This window comes from Ochotona curzoniae, unplaced genomic scaffold (genome assembly GCF_017591425.1).
Source record: "Ochotona curzoniae isolate NIBS_2020 unplaced genomic scaffold, NIBS_Ocur_1.0 contig_4645, whole genome shotgun sequence".
Lineage (NCBI taxonomy): Eukaryota > Metazoa > Chordata > Mammalia > Lagomorpha > Ochotonidae > Ochotona > Ochotona curzoniae.
Window position 1 is genome coordinate 1,128,263 of NW_024466353.1, and position 18,825 is coordinate 1,147,087.

Sequence of the window (18,825 nt, forward strand, 5' to 3'; positions counted from 1 at the left end):
AGCACATTAGGTTACTCTCAGTAACATCCTCCACTGTACCACCATAACCTGGGATGGATGATGACCAGCGGCATGGCGATCATCACACTGACTCCATCCACACACTCCACCTGGTATATGAGGGACTATGGTGTGATTACTTGCAAATACCTCACTGAAGTGACCAAAAGCTATCTACCTAAAGTCACGCCTCTTGCTTCTGGAGCCAGCTCTACCTTTCTGCACAACTGCTGACATGGGTAGCATTTCCTTGAGAAATTTCGACTTACCACCAGCAAGGAGATATTCTAGTACACAGGCTAATCACAACAGATCTAACAGCGCCACAAAAGTGCAGAGAGAAGTGAAGGAAGGAAGTGCAGCTGAACATCACCATGGCAGCCAGGCCAAGCGCAGGAGCTAGGAGGTCACAGTTCGGTATCCAAAACACACCTGAGCCTCACCTTTACCAGGAGATTATGCAAATGGGACAAAACCATCTGCAAAGCAGAGAACGACACCTGCAAAACCTCAGTAAGCAATGCCTCCCTCTCCTTCCCTTCTAAGTGAGTAGAAATCAGTGACTTCAACAGACCACAAATGTTGCACGAAGAAAACAGAACCAAAACTCTGAATGACAACTTGTATCTAACGATGTTTTTCGATTATGGGAGATTTTAGTAAAATGTAATAAACTACACTTTCACCAAAATTCAAATGACCCCTGTACAACTAGTGAGGAAGTACCTTTGGACAGAGATTTGCAGTTTTTGCCTACTCTGTGGCCTGGCACCCAGTGTGAGCAGGGTGCACAGGAAAACAGCAGAGGGCCCCTCGGGGTGGTTAACACTAGCAGAACCGCACACTGCATCCACTTACTTCGACATGAAGGCGCCACATCTTATTCTGGCATCACTTCCCTCAGGGAATAGTAATTCTGGACTGTAGAGCACATCAACCAGCACTGAAAATTCAGCCTGCATCATCGGACTGAACTGCTGCTCCAAGGAGGCCACCACATCCTGAGAAATGAAACAGGAGACAAAGCGTGTGAGGCTTCATATTTCACCAGCTGAAGAGAAGATGCAACTAACAATGCCAAACAGGAACGAATCTTTAGACATGCCTCCTGCATGTGGCACCAAATGTTCGTGCTTCAAGTATGGCATGCATCTCTGTATGAACCCTGCTGGGTCTCTTGTTTGTTGCTGTTTACTCATGTACAAAATAAAGAAAGGGAGTGGCTAACTGAAATTATTAAGGACAGACATAAGAGAGAAAGCCGACAGAGTCAGCATTCAGGCCCAGCCAAGTCAAGGTTTAAAACAGAGATATGACAAGCTGGAATACATTGTGGGTGTCTTCCAGAGAATAGCTAGAGAAGAAAAAAAATAAATAAATAAAAGACTTCCTGTGTGTCACTGGCCATCCAGAACTTAGTACCATCCAGGAGACCAACAGCACTTAAGAGTTCTACAAATTACAGTTTCTGATAGTCACTGTGGGGTGTGCACCCAACGGCTTTTCTCACTCCCCTTCCTTGTGAGCACAATGCTGGTGTATTTGAATCTGGCCGGAACATTCTCATGGATAAGAGTCAAGGTTGACCAGTTTAAGTCAGGGTTGGTTACTCCACTTTCCCCTGCAACCTCAGGCCTCAGCATGATCATGTGACATCGTCTCAGCCAATGAGAATCAGGGAAGTCTGCAGAGCCAGTGGGATACCTGTTGGGGGTTCAGAGATTCTTTCAGAATCACCTGCTGCTCTCAAGGAGCCTGAACTCCATCTGGGAAGTGAGCTGCCCTCACAGCAAAACCACAAACCTCCAGCTTCAAGGCCCTGGCCCACACAGCTGCCAAGTTCACTAACTCAGAGCACAGCCTTGACTCTGGGGTTTTCCTGCTACAAAACCAGGCAATAAGCTTCACTATTTAAGCCACCTTAGCTAAATCCTGTCTTGGGCAGTGTTGAAAGCACCCTGATGTGTTTTTAAAATAAACCATAGGCGGTGATAATTTCATGCACAGCATTTAATGGTTAGAGCACCCCTTTCATTTTCAAACTATATGAAAAGACAAGGATTAAAAAATAAATAAATAAAACCCTTACTTAAAGAAACAATGCATTCGCCCACAGCAGGGCTGCTCTCTGAGGCTGAGGCTGCCATTGCTGTTATTACTCTCTGTGACAGAAGCAGATGGGAAGCCCAGCCGCTCGATTCCAGGACTGTGGGAGTTGGCTCCCGTCTGACTCTCCCTTTTCAGCAAAAGCAGCCATGTCCATACTTGAACTACTCTACATAAGCTTTCTGAGAAACTTCTGAGAACAGCTGAAGGAGGCAATAGAGAAAAATCACAGAAAGGGCAAAACCTGAAATTACATAAAGAAGGAAAGAGAATATGCCTCACAAACAGCAAGGAAGACAGCTGGCTTTACTTAATAAAACCTGGATAAAAGATTTTTCTCTCTAAATATATAATATACAGATATATATGCACATATAGATGTATATATGTACAGATATATGTGTGTGTATAGTTACATGCAATTTTGAAAAGCTTTTGCAGCAAAAGCACTTCATCTTAATTTTTAAAAAAAATTTCAAATGACACTTTTTAATTTATGTTATAGTCGATGGCTTAACACCTCTCTAAAAGCGAAGTAAAAAGACAATTTAGTTCAGTGAGAATACAGGAAAGGGCTATAAACAATAATGAAATGAAGATGTCTGTTTCACTCACATACAACAAATTTGAAAAGTCAACAGCTCACTAAACCATAGTAGTATATCATTCTTAACAATTCAACAAAAATTCAAAGTAAGTTTGGCAAAACACTACACATTCATGAAAACTGGTAAACAGGCTTTTTTCTGTTTTATTTTATTTTAGCTCCCATCTAGAAGGGAGAACATGTGGCACAGGCCTTTGTAGATTTGGCTTATTTCACTGAACACTGATGTCCCCCACAATTATTTTGATGCAAACGGTAAAATATTCTTCTTAAGTCAAATATTATTCCATGGTGCAAATATGCTACATTTTCTTTATCCATTCATCTGATGGACACTTTGGTTGCTTCTCTATTTTGGCCGTTGTGATCAATGCTGCCTGAAACATGGTGGTGCAGGGAAATCATTAACATCATGGATACATACTCAGAAGTGGGACGCTGGCCTACATGGCAAATCTGTTCCTAGTTTTTTTTTTTTTTTTTAACAGATCTCCATGCTGTTGTCCACAGTGGCTACAATAATTTACACCCTCACCATCATCTATCTGCCCCCGTGCTAATAACTTTTCTGACATGGTAACTGGTTGGGGTAACACACTGCATGGCTTCACTCATTGTTAATTACATCAACATTTCATCATTTATTTCATCATGAGTTAGAATGTGTGTCCCATGAACACACAGAACCTCTGACCCTCTGGCTCTATCTAGACCACTTAACACAGTGGCCAGTATAAAGTGCTCATTGGGTAAGCATGTATCTCATGAGTGTAACCCAGTATAAAGTTCTCATTGGGAAGCATTTATCTCACAAATGCCATCCCTGGACTAGGGGAAGTTTAAGGCACACCCTCCTATACGCTGGCTCATACTCCTTCTTGTGTCACTTCTGACAAGTGTCCCTGCTTGGGCTCTCACCAACCTTTCTTCCCTCCTATCTTATTATCCCTGCAAAAACTACTTCCAAATATGCAAGGTCTTCAAAAAGTTTATAGAAAGTACATATCATGCAGTTGTACATGACTGATACCCTTGTACTGACTTAACTTCTAAGATAGTAAATAGCCTGATAATATAATTGAATGTATTTTTAATGACCTTACTCACTACTCTACTATTGTGTTCACTCCTCCCCTCTTTGTTTATCACCTGGTCTCCACTCACCTCTGGGTGGACAGTGTCATGGCACAGTGGATGAAGATGCCACCCACAACACAGGCATCCCATATGAGCACTGGTTCAAGTCCTATCTGTTCCACTTCTGATTCAGCTGTCTGATAATGCACTTGGGAATGGAGTAGGCGATGGTCCAAGTGCTTTGACCCTTGACTGTAAACAAGAGATCCAAGTGGAGTTCCTAGCCCCTGACTTCAAGCTGTCCCAGCTCCAGCTGTTGTGAATATTTGGGGAATAAACCAAGAACATATCTGTCTGTCTCTGTCTCGCTCTCTCTCTGTAACCGCCTTTGAACTAAAACACAAATCTCAACAACAGCAACAAACTCCCCTCATGCCCTCTATCCCCCTCCATCACAGAGTCTCCAGGCTTGGTGATCCCACACCTTCATATCATTCTGTGTGGCAAGCTGAGTAACTCCTGTATAACTAATCTGCCTTTTCTCTACTATATTCCTGATAATCCTACTCTACCAGCCTCAACAACTACCAGTAACTGCTTATTCACATACAATGATCTTCTCCCCCAAATCATTGATGACTCATATCTCCATATGTTTCACAATGTTTGAGTCTAGCTTATCCTTTTTATCACATTTATTGCAAATTTACATATGACCCTTCCATATTCCCATCTATCCACTGACCATTGTTCAAATCTAGAAAGTTTTTCTCAAGTCATACTGCAACTAACTTCATGAAATCTTATTCTAATAACATGAGTGGGAAGACTTCGTTACGGGTTGAAATGTGACCATATCCCCTCAAACTCCTGTGAAGTTTTACTTCAGTCTTTTCAAATGTGGCTCCAGGGGAAGACAGGACCTTTGAAAACATAGTCAAGATCAATGAGTCCCTGTGGGTGGGCCTTAATCCAACACGGCTGTTGTCCTCTTAAGGAGAGGATGTTAGCACATCACAAGTATGTCCAAGCAGGCAGGAAAGGACTGAGTGGGCTCAGAGAAGACAGCCATTTCCAAGTTGAGGGTTGGTACTGGTACTGCAGAAGAAGCCCACATTTCTGCAACCATGACCTTGCACTAGTTGTTTCAAGAACAGAGAAAAGACCAACTTCTGTTGTTGAGACCATCTGATCTGTGGGAGTCCGTTGGCAGGCAAGCGGACTAGCTCATCTTTCATTACTCAAAGTCTCAGAATGTCCAATGAAAAGTATGAGTGAGACTGCAGGCAAGTCACTCAGTTAAAAAGGCAGACATCTTTTTACAGCATTCTGATCAAAGAATTATAACACCGAAAGATAAACTCAAGCCTGACTACAAACATCTAATTTGTTATCTAAATCTTCATATTAAATTATTTTACCAATTTCATCATTGGCTTTAGTGTAATTTTGATAAGATCCCTGTTCACTATTACACATACCACTGGAACACAGTAAACAATATACATTCATTAAAAGGAATTACAACAACTTTTACCTGAAAGTCATACATTTAATAAGGTAATGATTGGCTTGGTTTTTAGCCTAGCAGTTAAGAAACCGGTGAGCCACTATTGTCTAACACAATATTTTGGTACAATTCCTAGCTCTGGCTCCTGACTCCAGCCTCCAAGTATTTGGGTTCCAGCAATCAACTGGGACATAAATGAATTGCCTTCTTGTGTCCAAGGGTACACCCATTACTCAAAAAGTAATCACTCAAAAAGTGAATCAGTGATTGTGACCTAGTCCTCGCTCTATGTATTTGTGTCTGTGTGTCTGCTTGTCTCGGTCTCCAATTCATAAATAAATAGAGTGGTGGTAGTATAAAGTTGCACAATAAAGCTTGGTGCCACCAAGGATTTGGGTGGCTACAGACTTCAAAAGCTACAGTTCAGAAGAAATGAATGTGATTCCATGCTTTCACTTTACCTGTAACTTTTCAATAATATTTCTGTAGTCCCAGGCAGGCCCTCCTAGGGCTTCCTTGAAGCGTGGTCCAGAGCGAGCGGACAGTCTCCAGCCCAGGGCTGCCCTCTGCACCATATTGGAGTGACTCTTCATGAACAGGGTGTTGACTTGACTGTCCAAATCCACTGGAATGGCAATACCACGATTTTTGGCTGAAAAAGAAAACTGGTTAATGTTTCTTTTATTTGGGAGCCGAGATGCATACTGAGTGCACCACTAAACATTCAAAAACTTATTTGATTTCTTCATGAATCCTTGAAACAAACATCATAGAGCATCAATGCAGGAGAACCAAGCAGATCTGTAATTTCCCAGATGCTAAAACCCACAGGAAGGCAGACAGAAAACACATGAAAAACTCCTGCTAATCCAATCTCTTCATCAGCTTAATCAGGGTGTATGTGTCTCCATATACACAAACTTACTCAAGAAAAGACACATGAGAGTAGTAATGAAAAGCTTAAAACAGCATCAAAAGAATGCACGTAAAGATAACATATACTACAGCCCCTTTGCCCCAAGAGTCACTGAAATTTCTGCATTAATATACCTAACAACTTCCACCATGGCTAGGGTGGGGGAGGGTTTGGGGTTTGCCCAAGCCCAAGGTCCTAGAATTTGCCCCATCCACAGCGACCATGCTGGGGACGGATCTCGGACAGCTCTGGGCATGCTCAGGACCATGGCTCTGCCCACCACCGCCATGTTGTTGGGCAGAGTCCAGTCAAGTCTGAGCAGTGGCATGGATGTCTGGATCCCCACACCACATGGCTGTGGCTGGGGGTACCCACGCCAGCCCAGACATCCTGCTGGGAATCCTAGATCCCCATCAGCCACTGCTAGGCAGGAGGAGGGTCTTGGCCTTGTGAGTGGCCAGACACCAAGCTCTGCCTGCTAGCCTCCCAGCCACGAGCTTTGGAGGATTGGGGGTATGGAATTACTGCCTAGCGACATCCATGGATATGACAACTGTACAAGTAGGTGAGGAATGAATCCTGAGGGACACCCAAAGACAGGGCCACTGTACTTGCAGGTAAGCAAGGGAACTGAGATCCAGTAATTTGGAGGGGAGAGAGCTGAAGATCTTTATGGGTCAGACTGATGCATCAGCCCACATGCAAGTCCCACTGGTTTGTGTGGGGGCCGAGTGTGCAGTGGGCAGGATTGGGATGGACTGCAACACCCATTAGTTTGTGTATTAGACAGGGCTAGAGACAACTGACCCAGCAATTCTGAGTAACAATGTACATAGGCCACTTTGGGCAATGGACTGTACCAGACCCTGTACTGGCATGCACACACAAGAATCAGGTATGTGATCACCTCAAATGAAATTTCTTTGGGAATCCCCCCAACTTGACTCAGAATTCCAACCACAGAGGAAATTTCAGGTCCCATAGTCTGACTGTGGAATGCATGTGTCAGAGCTGGGCTTCCTCAGTGGCTTAGTTAGACGGAGCAGTTAACAGCATATCCAGATGCACATGGAGGATATGGCAGTAGACTGGAGCCTGCAGAGGACACCTGGTACCATAATAGAGGTCAGAACAACTGATCAACTGCCCCAGCAAAGAGTTGGCAGTGAATACCTGGGCAAATGGAGACTCTATGCCAGCCAGTGGAATCTGGAGAGATTTCATCGTGATTGGAATGGCAAGATTGGCAGCAATACAGAACTGTTAAACTATCAAAACCACTTGAGCAGCACCCTCGAGGCATGTCCCACATGGCGGGAGGGGTGGTATGGGGGGGCCCTGGGATGGGTGGGAGGCTGGGTGTGACTTCCCTTATTTCTCCCCTCCCCCAGACACAGAAAGGGGAAAAAAAAAATTTCAAAACAATGGTCTCACCCACATTCTTCTAGCCCTTGACCCTTCACACCCTAATCAAATATGTAAAAATTATCAAAAATAAAATTTATAGAATTTAAAAAATGAAAATGAAAAACAAAGAGACCTAACAACTGTATTGAGAAATGGGAAAGTTTGCCACAAGGAAAATAGAAACATGGAAGCTGTTTTTGGCAAGACAGAATGAAGACAGGATTATCCTGCGATAAAAGGGAAAGAACAAAGTGCCCACAAGAGATTAGAGTTGGAACAGGTCTTCCCAGATGTACAGTGTAAATGGGGAAAAATCAGCGATGTGCAGAATCACTGGGGCAAATCACTGAAGAATCACAGATAAAGAGCTGGGTGGCTCAGGCCCTCCTCTCTGACTAAACAGAGCCACGGGCAGCACCAGAGGAAGGGGAACCGAATCAGAAAAATTACATTTTAGGAAGTGAGAGATATGGATGGATGGATGGATGGATGGATGGATGGGTAGGTGGATGGATGGATGGATGGGTAGGTGGATGGATGGAAGGACGGAGGGATGGATAGACGAAGGGACAGATAGATGGATGGAAGGAAGGTAAGTAGGTAGGTAGGTCACAGAATTTGGCTTGCTCCATGTAACAATTGACTGAAGACCACAGTGTTTCACTGGATAAAATTCCCTCAAACCGAAACTTCGAAAAGCTTCTCTAAAAACATACAATTTTGACCACCAACACAAAAAAAGATACCAGTTTCAACAAGAATCCAAGTTGACATTTTAAGAGAATAATAACTGCTAGCAGGCAAACCATCTGCTTTATCACTGCCCACATCTCCCCAGCGGATACTTTCCTAATGTTTATGGGCAAGTTCCCCTTTCCAAAGCATTCAGTGTCATTGCTTGTGTCCTTCCCATGCAGCAGGACAACTGCACTTCCATCCCATATGAGGGACAGAAGGCTTGGACACTGCCAGAAAGCACATAGTTTCAGAAATGCCTAATTCTGCACCAGGATCAAACCCTGGCAAAGCTTTCACCCTCTTCTGGCTCTTTCCCATGTAAGCTGTGCTCGCTGTAAATATTCAAAAGTCAAACAGAAGACATTGCTTCTTCCACATTATTTTCTAAGTAACAACAACAACAAAAAATTACAAACCTCAACAGCACTCAAAACATGTTACGACCAGGTTCCCACTGCTGCTTAAACAGAGATCATCAGGACTTTTCTCCCTCCTCTTTAAGAATCAGTTACATGTGAACTGCTTGCCAAACCTAACATTGTTTCAGAAAGTTCATGGGAAACAATTTAAAAGTGAGTTTGTGGGGGTGTTATTGTGGTGTAGCACTTAAGCCACCACCTGGGATGTAATCTCCCTTGTGGGCACTGGTTGGACTCCTGCCTGCTCCATTTTCTACCCAGTTCCCTAATGGAATGAATATGATCCCAATACATCTGAGAAAGAAGCAGAAGACGGCCTGAGTGCTTGGGTCCCCGCATCACTGATAAGAGACGTGGATGAAGCTCCTGGATCCTGGCTTTAGCATGCCTCAACCCTAGGCATTGCAAGCACTTGGGGAACAAAACAACACATGGAGAGCTCTTTCTCTCTGTGTCTTTCATTTTCTACTAACTGTGGCTTTCAAAGAAATAAATATATCTTTTTTAAAACCCCACAAGTTTACTTTGGTGTGACACTGTCTTCAAATCCACGCCCAGCTTTTTCATCATAGGCACTTTCTATGAACTTCCTGAATATCTCTTCTATGTATGGGTTTCGGGATTTTTTGCATCAAAATGAACATTTCTCAACTTTGTTTTCCATGAACTTTCTGAAATCCCATCATTAGGCTTTGTTGATGGACATGTGAGTCACATAGAGGTTTACTCAATCAGGACACCTCTATTCTCACACCACAGGGATTCAGTACAAGGAAGTTACCTTTATAAACAACACAGGCCTTCCATTGGTGAGTTCGGGGATGTGTCACCCAGCCTGAGATGCTCCGGTAAGTTGCTGCCACTCCATGTTCTTCTGAACAGCACCATGGACAGGCCAGCCTGAGACCTTCTACCAACCCCAATTGCTTTCAACATTAGTTTGTTTTTCCAAAATTCTAACACTTTGATTCTAGTCTCCTGTGTTAGCATAAACCACACAAATTGGTCACATACAATTTTCCCTTGCCTCAAGCTAAATTCCAGCCAACAGCTAAAGCACAATTTCTAGGCAATAAAAGAAAATTAACTATGCACTTGAGAAAAACAGAATTTGAGATAAAACAGTCCCTGGTAGATAATGAGAAAGCTTTTTCAATCTGTTGTAAAAGACATGAATGTGTGGAAAGGCATGGCCTGAAACGGAGTCACTGTCAAAACAGTATAAATAATAATCTAAAACCAAAATCGACAGTGCTAATTTAGCTTTCCATTGTTTAAAAATAAAAGCAGAAACACAGGGAAAAGGCAATTCTGACTAGGAAAAGAATCATGAGTTCATTTAGAAGGATATTAATAAGTAAGTAACCATTCTATGAGAGGTAATCAAAAACATGATCAAACTCAAGTTACTCTTATTAAGCGAGAGAAAAGACTCCGAGCTCAGTGGTGTGTAGATATGTCACCCGGGACATACACTGGGGACTAATTATGCTTGCGATGACTCACGATTTTCCACCTCTGCCTTTCTCTAAGAAAGAGCTCCTGACTTTACTGCTGAAAGCCCAGCTCCAGGCCTGGAGCACTAACCCAACTGTGGCACTGAACAGACAGGCTCACATTAAACTTTAAAATGTTTAAAAAATAATTGTTGCTATTTTAGTTTTAAGTCACAATGCAACTGAGATACTCTCTGATTAAGGATACACTGTCAGCAGATAAGTGGATGGAATTCTTAAAAAAAAAAAATTAAAGGAGAGAAGATTTGTTATCAATGGGTTTATCTTGAGGAGCTGTGCCTGGCAATAATTAGTCCTCTGAAGTGAGCTGTATTTACATGCAGGTATGTAAATAGGCTAACTTTCTCATTAGGCTTATAAATCCTAAAAATTCTCTGGAAACAACAAGTCTTTGCTACAATTTTAAGATGTAATCAAAATCTATTTCTAATTATTAATCATTACACATTGCATGTTACATATTTTTGATTAGATGAAATTACTGATGATATCTACCAGAACCCAATCTCTGAGAACATATATGGACAGTGATAGGAGCCATAGCAGGAGGGGAGGGGGACGATGCTTAGCTAGATCACTGACAGGCAAGGGAAAAAGGTAACAGATACGTAAGCATTAATTAGCAAACGTGGGTCGTTGTCAGGCACTCCTGTGCAGGTCGTAAGAACAAGAAAGAGCTGGAGCACAGGGCAGGTGCAATGGCGTGGGGAGAGTGAGGTACCATTTCTACAGCATGTTAAGGAGCCTAGGATAAACCCGTAAGGATGCACTGAAGTGTTTGAAAACAGTAAGAACATTGAAGACATTAACCACAAGTCACGTGTGGTGTTCAGAATGTTCTGGGGATTCTCAATGAACCCTCCAGTTAAGCAAAGCACACAATTTTCATGGGATACTCACAAAACAAACACTGGCACACCTGACTAGTCATCTGGAAGAAATAAAGTTAATCCCACTCCTCATATCCTACAGCTCTAATTTTGAAAGAGCCAACACCAAAATCACAAGCAAGCAGACAAACCATGAAAATCTTCGTAAGAATTCAAACAACAACATCTCAGAGTGATCAAGGCTGTTCTGAAGATGAAAGGAAACCTAAAAGGCCTAAAGGAAGACAGAAACATATGCAAGCCAAAAATAAAAACTCAAATGACAAATTAAGAAAGCAAACTGCTACAGGCCAAGAGCCCGTTTCCTTAATACATCAATGATTATACAAATCACTAATAAAAAAAGAAAACCAATTGGAAAAAGTAATTAAATTACAAGAAATGGCAGTTTACAATAAAGGAACTAAAATGATCCAATCACAGAAAAACGGTTTTCTTCCTTTCTTTTTTTTTTTTTTAAGGCTGGACCAGGGGCCAGTGGTTGGCCGGTGATGTAGTTACTGGTTGGGATGCCCGTGACCCACATTAAGTTGCCAGGATTCAACTCCTGTCATTCCTGACTCCAAATCCCTGCCAATGCAGCCCCTTGAGAGGCACTGACTGGGTCTGTGCCACCTGTATGGGGGATGCAGATCCACTTTCCATAGCCCAACTCCTAGCATTGGCCCATCCCAGTTCTGTCCATTCTAAACATACGGGTGAGTGAACCAACCCCTAACTCTCAAATATATAAATAATGTTTCATGCTCAAAAAATGTTTTGCTTCTTAGACTGTCACAAATTCCACATCCTGCATGATCAACTCTCCCATATACTGTTCACAGGGTATAAACTGAACAGTCTCTTCAGCAGGCAGGATCTATCAAAATTCACGTAATGCCAGAAATTCGTGAATTGACAGACATTTATTTTATTCTCTTTCCTACACAAGATCATTAGAAACAACATAAAGACTTAACAGTGGGGCTACTCCAACTATAACATAGTCATACAATGGTATATGATGAAGCCCATAACAAGAGTAGGACATTTCTTCATTTTTCTTTCTTGCATTTACTTTATTCACACATTAAGTAGTCACTGAGTGCATACCATTGTTCTAGGCATCAAGGCAGACCCCAGATGAATTATGAGTTTTCTTCAGTTTTGTGATTTCTTTCTAGGTTATCTCTACCTCCAATGTACTGGAAATTCATTACCAGCAGAAGATAATGGTTTCACACATGTATAAAGCCCCAATCAGTATAAAGCCCTTCAGAAATGAAAAATCATTATATATCAACCAAACAATAGCTGAAAATTTTTGTAAGATCTTATTCTGTCTTGTAACAATTTAAAAAAATAGAGATTATAAAAGCTATACTCGCAAGAGCATATTATGTCAGACTCTATGCAATCAACTAGAAAATCCTAAATAGCATTTATTTTTTCAGAGACTGAGTTTCTCTTCTCAAATAGTTAATATTTTCTACATGTTTAAATCTTGAGGGAAAATTGGCTTGAAGATTGACGCTCAGTATTCAGACCATTTGTAAAAGATATTTTACAGAATTTCCACTCACAAAACAGACTGTGCTGCCAAAAAAGTACCCAACATTAATCCCATTTGAAGATTCAAAACACAAGGAGCACCATTCCTTTTTAAATGAAATAATATGGAAGTTATTGAATGCTTTTTCTCAAAGCACTTTTTCCAAGGTTCACTATATATTTTTTATGAATGAGTAAACTGAGGAAAAGCAACTGAGGGCACTTATTATTATTATTATTATTATTATTATTATTATTATTATTATTATTATATGATACAGTTCCATAGGCTCTGGGATTTCCCTTGCCCTCTTCCTCAGTCCCTACCCACCGCCCCAATAATTTCCTCTGTATTATCACAGTAGTATAGTCCTTCAAAAGCAGTTCTAAGTCCATCATTCTACTCTTTAAGTTTATCCTGACATTGTGGGCATGGACAATGACAGAGAGTCCAGAATCCTATTGTCAAGATATATTGAAAAGTTTCATTGGAAATTCATCTTTGATTTGGAAGTAGAGATGCATACTGCATTGTATCTTCACCTCTAGATATGATAGTCCCTATTACACAATTACTATACATCCTGTTACTATAAAGCTCCACCATGACACAGAGCAACCTCTAGCTGAGTGTGCATTCCATTTTTAAAAGCTGATGAAGTTTTATCAGAAAAACTTGACATGACATAGTAAACTCACAATGGATCATAGGCTCAAAATACTGAACAGTAGCCTAACCGATACCACTTCAGCAAGCCTACAGAGTACTGATCAAGGGAAAGAGAAAGCAATATATAATAAGTATTTTTTTTTTACAAAAGATTTTCAGGGGGAAAACAGAAACCTAAAAGACTAATTCACTAGCTCCTTCTTTTTAAGTTATTTGAAAAATTATATGCATTTGTTTCATGTGCAGCTTAAATCATTGTCTTAATATGTATTTTGTAACTTTTTAAAGAAAAAAATTTATTGATGCCTGCATTATGGCATAGCACATTAAGCCACTGCTTGCAACACATCTTTCTATATTGGAGCACTGGTTCAAGTCCAGGCTATTCTGCTTCCAATCTAGCTCCCTGCTATTGAGCATGAGAAAGCAGTGAAGATGGCCAAAGTTTAGGGCCCCACCGCACACTTGGGATACCTAGATGGAGGCCCAACTCCTGGCTCCTAGTTTCTGCCTGGCCCAGTCCTGGCTGGTGCAGCCATTTTCAGAGTGACCAGTAATGGAAAACAGATAAACAGATAGATCTCTACCCCCACCTTCCTCCATCCTGTCCTCCCTCCCTTCTCTGTTCCTCTCTCTGTACTTGGGCCATCCTCTGCTGCTTTCCCAGGCACATGAGCAGGGAGCTGGATGGGAAACGCAACAGACACCACTCTAACATGCATTCTAATAGGCGATAGGTATATAAATAACAGGTTACCTCAGTACCAGAGCCTGTATTTTTTATCTTAAAGGTATAAAACAGATTGTAACCTGTTAAACTAAACTGACTTATGATAGAAAATCACAAACGCATGCTGGTCTGTCCATCCAGAAGGAGCTTGGATTCCATTTCTGTCTCTGTCAACTTAACATTTCATTGATCAATAAGCCTAATCTTGTTAATCTCATTTCCCCATTTGTAAAATGGAGCAAGAAATGACCTCCAATCCATCCAGTCACCAGATCCAAGACTCACTGATCTCAGAAAAGTTAAGTGCGGATTTGGAAAGTGCTTTGGCTGATTTTTTTTTATTACTTCCTGTATTCAATTAACAAATAAAGAAGACAGCAAAGTATTTCTAATGATGACAAATGAAGTGAATTTATGTGCTTGAGATACTTTATAAATCATAACGTATCATGTAAATGCTACTATAATTGATCTGCCTTTATGGGACCAGTTTGTAAATGCACTAAAATGTACTTTATGAACACAACCTACTCTCCTGAATTTGTTACATTTTATAAATGTATACTCTTTGTTCTTTGTAATACTTGTAGAATAGTTCCTATTATCTGATTTGTATTAGCTGTCAATGTCTCTGGGAACTTTTAAAGTGTTGTTGAAAGGCAGTTGACTTTGCAACTAAGTTGTAACACTAGAGATGGATCCCCACCCATTGTTAATCAAGGCCTACAAGATGCCATTGTTTTGAACCAGACTTCTGCACTAGGTCCCAGCAGCCCAGAACAACAGCTGGCATGAGATGCAAACAGACTGAACTCCAGAAGGGGACAATTTTCCATGAAAACAGGAAGTTCACGATAACCAACCAAAATGCCTGGTGTGCCATAATAAGGAACATTCCTGCTTAACTCCTAACCTTGAAACAAGCCATCGCCTACCTTTTCTGCCTGTTTTCCCAAGCCCTGCACTACCGACAATGCCAACCTCCTCTCCTCGGCTCACGAGGGCCCTCGTTCTTCCTGGAAGGAAGGGCTGCAATCCCAGTTGTCATAGTTCTAACGTGTACAATTAGATTCTCAAAACAGAGCTTTCACAACAATGTGATACAGCTACATTTAAAACATGGGGGAAATTTGTATTTAAATACATCTCAACTACTTATTGATTGGAAATGTCACTTAAATTTTGTGAATCAGTCTATACTAAGCACAGAACACCCAGACTGTCTGTCAGTCAACAAACATGTAGTAACAGGCTCAGCCAGCACCAGATACCTCCTGGACCTCATGGTCAGTAAGTCAACTCTTTATTTTAAGCCTACAGCCTAAACAAGGAAGTAGAGAGCAAAGCAATAAATAAACAAGCAAGATGTTTTCAAACAGTGACAAATACTAAGAGGGAAATAAAATATATGACAAAAGACAGAAACTGAGGAACTGTTGATGGAAGGTACCAAAACACTTCACTGGGCATCAGAATTTTGAGCTGAAGTCCAATTGACAAGAGGAATCCAACAAGTGGCAACTGAGGGACAAGACATTAAAGCAGAGCCACACCATGTGCAAGGGCCACAACATGAGATGAGGACCTAAGTCCAGTCCTAACCCTGACCATACATGTAAGAAGCCCATTCTCACGTTCAAACAGCTGAAGATAATTATTGCATTCTTCCTAATTTCTTTTATGTGAATATTTCATGCTCTCAATTACTATGTATTAGACACTTTTGTTACCCTACACTTTCATTTCTGAATGTTTCATTTGATCCTAAGTCCTTCTGCAAACAAACAAGAACGATGTGACTTAACCTTAAGAGACATTTTTCTCACCTTCAGTCTATTCAGCAGCTTTCTGCTAACGTCCACCTGACAGCCAGTTCACACCTGTTAACCTTCCAGATCTAATGGGGTTGGGGGGAGGTGCTGACACTGGCACCTACAATGGCATAATGTGAAGACTGTGAGAAGGGGACAAGCAATCGAACAGGGAGAGCTCAGATGTGAGCCTGGAGATCAATGAAAACTCTCAGGAAGGACCTTGAGATGAACATTTTCAAGTACTACAAAAGATGGCAAGTAGTAGCCATAAGCGGAAACTGCAGGAAGAAAGCAATACTATGCGCAATACACAGCCATGGGAGTTTGATCTGCTGTCACATGGCGCCCGTAGGTGAACCAGCAGACCGAGAGCAAGCAGGAAGGTCAGGGCTGTGTCATATCCAGCACAAGTGACCCAAGGAGCGATCCATCCTGACTGCTGAGACCAAGGATGCCTCTCGTGGGTGGACTGGGTGCTGATGTTTGCAGACCAACAAGAGAGGCTATCCTAAGGGAGATTCAGCCCATGGCAATTTTATTGAAGTGATGAAATACTGAAGAGGAAGGACTCGATGTCCAGCACCAGTTCAAGAAAACAGGAGCGTAGGGTGGAAAAATGCCCAGGAGGAGGGAGAGACAAAGGAGAGGCAGAGTTGGTTACGGGCACAGGATTTCCAGAGCCTGGTGACTACAGGTGGTAGAGAGCACACATGAGGAAAACACATCTCCTCCTAAGGACAGGGTTGAGCTTTTGTGGGTATCAACACTTTGACAAACCCCCAGCATGATGGAGTCAGACAAAATTAATTCTTCAAAATATTTAATAATTGCTTATTTGAAAAAAAAAAAGGAGGCAGATGGGGTCACTACTGTGGGTAAACTTCTACTTGAGATGTCAGCCTCCCATATGGTCCTGACTGTTCCACTTTTGGTCCAGCTCTGATACTGGACTGGGACAGCAACAAGAGATGGCCCAAATCCTCAGGTCTCTGCATTCAAGTAGGAGACCTGGAATAAACTCCAGGCTCCTGGTCTCAGACTGGCCACTGCAGCCATTTGGGGAGTGACCCAGTAGATGGAAGATCTCTGTCTCTCTCCCTCTCTCTCTGTAAATCTCCCTTTCAAATAAAAAGAAATAATAATAATAAGAAAAAGAAAGAAAGAAAGAAAGAAAGAAAGAAAGAAAGGAAAAAGAAAGAAAGAAAGAAAGAAAGAAAGAAAGAAAGAAAGAAAGAAAGAAAGAAAGAAAGAAAGAAAGAAAGAAAAAGAAAAGGAAAGAAAGAAAAGAAAGGAAAAAGAAAAAGAAAAAGAAATAGGGAGAGACAAACAAGACAAAGGGATCTTCTATCCACTGGTTCTTTCCCCAATGCCAATAGGGCTGTTCCAAGTTGGAACCATGTGTCCACATCTCACTCAGGTCTCCCAAATGGGTGGCAGGAACTCAACCATCCGAGCCATCCCTACCGTCTCCCAGAATGCACATCAGCAGGAAGCTGGAACCAGGAGTGGAACCAGCACTCAAACCTGATAGGACACATGGGCACCTGAGCAGGGTCCTAACTGCTAGGCTGAACACCTGCCCCCAAGTAAAATTACTTTCTAGATTCTTATCACACATGTTTTAAAAGTATATAAAAAGGAATTAAAATTTCTTGTTAAATCATAGGTCTTGTTAAATTTAGGTCTGTACAGAAAACAGCAGAAAAATCTTACCACTGAGAATTGAAAGACTGACACAGTTTCATCAACTGTTTGAAAAGTCCCAAAGCTTTGCTATTCTGCTTGTCAAGAGCTGATGGAGTATACCATGAACCTCCTGGGGGACAGCATGCAGAGTCAAAGAATCTCTCTGCAGCTCAAAGTTCCTTGTCTCTTGTAATTCTTTGGCTTGGTTGGCTGGTTGTGGTTTTCTTTTGTTCTTAAGATTTATTTATTTAAAAGGCAGAGTAGATTTACATATGCTGGTTCATTCTCCCAAATGGAAGGCACATTAGCAGGGAACCAGATTCAAAGTGGAGCAGCTGAGACTTGAACCAATGTATATGGGATGCCAAATTGGCAAGGTGGCAGCTTAACTTGCTGGGCTGCCAACATTAGCCCCCAAATGTTAAGAATAAGCAGTATGCCCATATGACCTGTGGAGGACCAATTGTTATTTTCCCTGATTGCATTTGTTTAATACTGAGCAAGGGAGGAAGGGAGGAAAGGAAGAGAAGAAAAAATTTTAAAAAAAGGAACAAAGAATGCCTTACAATCTAAAATACAGAGATAGAATTATTTTGACATTGTGTCCCTCTGACAATTATAGACATCTAATAAAGAAACTACTGGATGGCCCAAACGGAGATGGCCGTGAGAGGCTGTCAGGAGAAAAGACTAAGAACTCAAGTTGGGGCACAGAGCTTTGGGGGCTCTAGGGGAACAGGATGCCCAGCAGAAGTAGCACGTGAGATCAGCAGCCAAGTAGGGTGATGAAGCAATCCCCAGGGAACAGCAGTCTGACCCAGTGGAAGAGCCTGACAGACCCAAGAAGGATGCTGGAGGTGCGGTGGCCATGTGCATCTGCTTCCTATTGGCTGAGGGATCAATTATGTGTCATCCTCACTTACCATTCATCACCTAGACAAACTCCATCATGTGTCAATTAGTTCTTCTGACTTCCAATTGATCCTTTTGGGTTATAACTGCTTTTCAGTACATTCAAATGAAAATCGAGGCGAACATTAAATTCCGATACAAAATCACTTAGGTCGAATTGCAGATGGGGAAGGAAACTTTAAAAATGAATTATTAACTAGGTAAGCCATGTAATCACATATCACGTAATCATGGAGTAAATTGGTTTCTCAACTATAAAATTCATTAATCAGAGAAACTAAGGATTAAGGGAGATA

At 41.6% G+C, this 18,825-nt stretch overlaps 1 protein-coding gene across 4 annotated transcripts in view; it reads right to left on the minus strand.

Moving 5' to 3' along the window:
* ITPR2 (inositol 1,4,5-trisphosphate receptor type 2) overlaps positions 1-18,825 on the minus strand; it is a 400,740-nt gene that overhangs the window by 188,847 nt on the left and 193,068 nt on the right. For all 4 annotated transcript variants that reach the window (XM_040987441.1, XM_040987440.1, XM_040987442.1 and 1 more), the window contains 2 exons: positions 5,762-5,952; positions 859-1,001 (listed from right to left, as the gene is read on the minus strand). In XM_040987441.1, the coding sequence (XP_040843375.1) occupies positions 859-1,001; positions 5,762-5,952 (334 nt within the window). The remainder of the gene's footprint in view (positions 1-858; positions 1,002-5,761; positions 5,953-18,825) is intronic.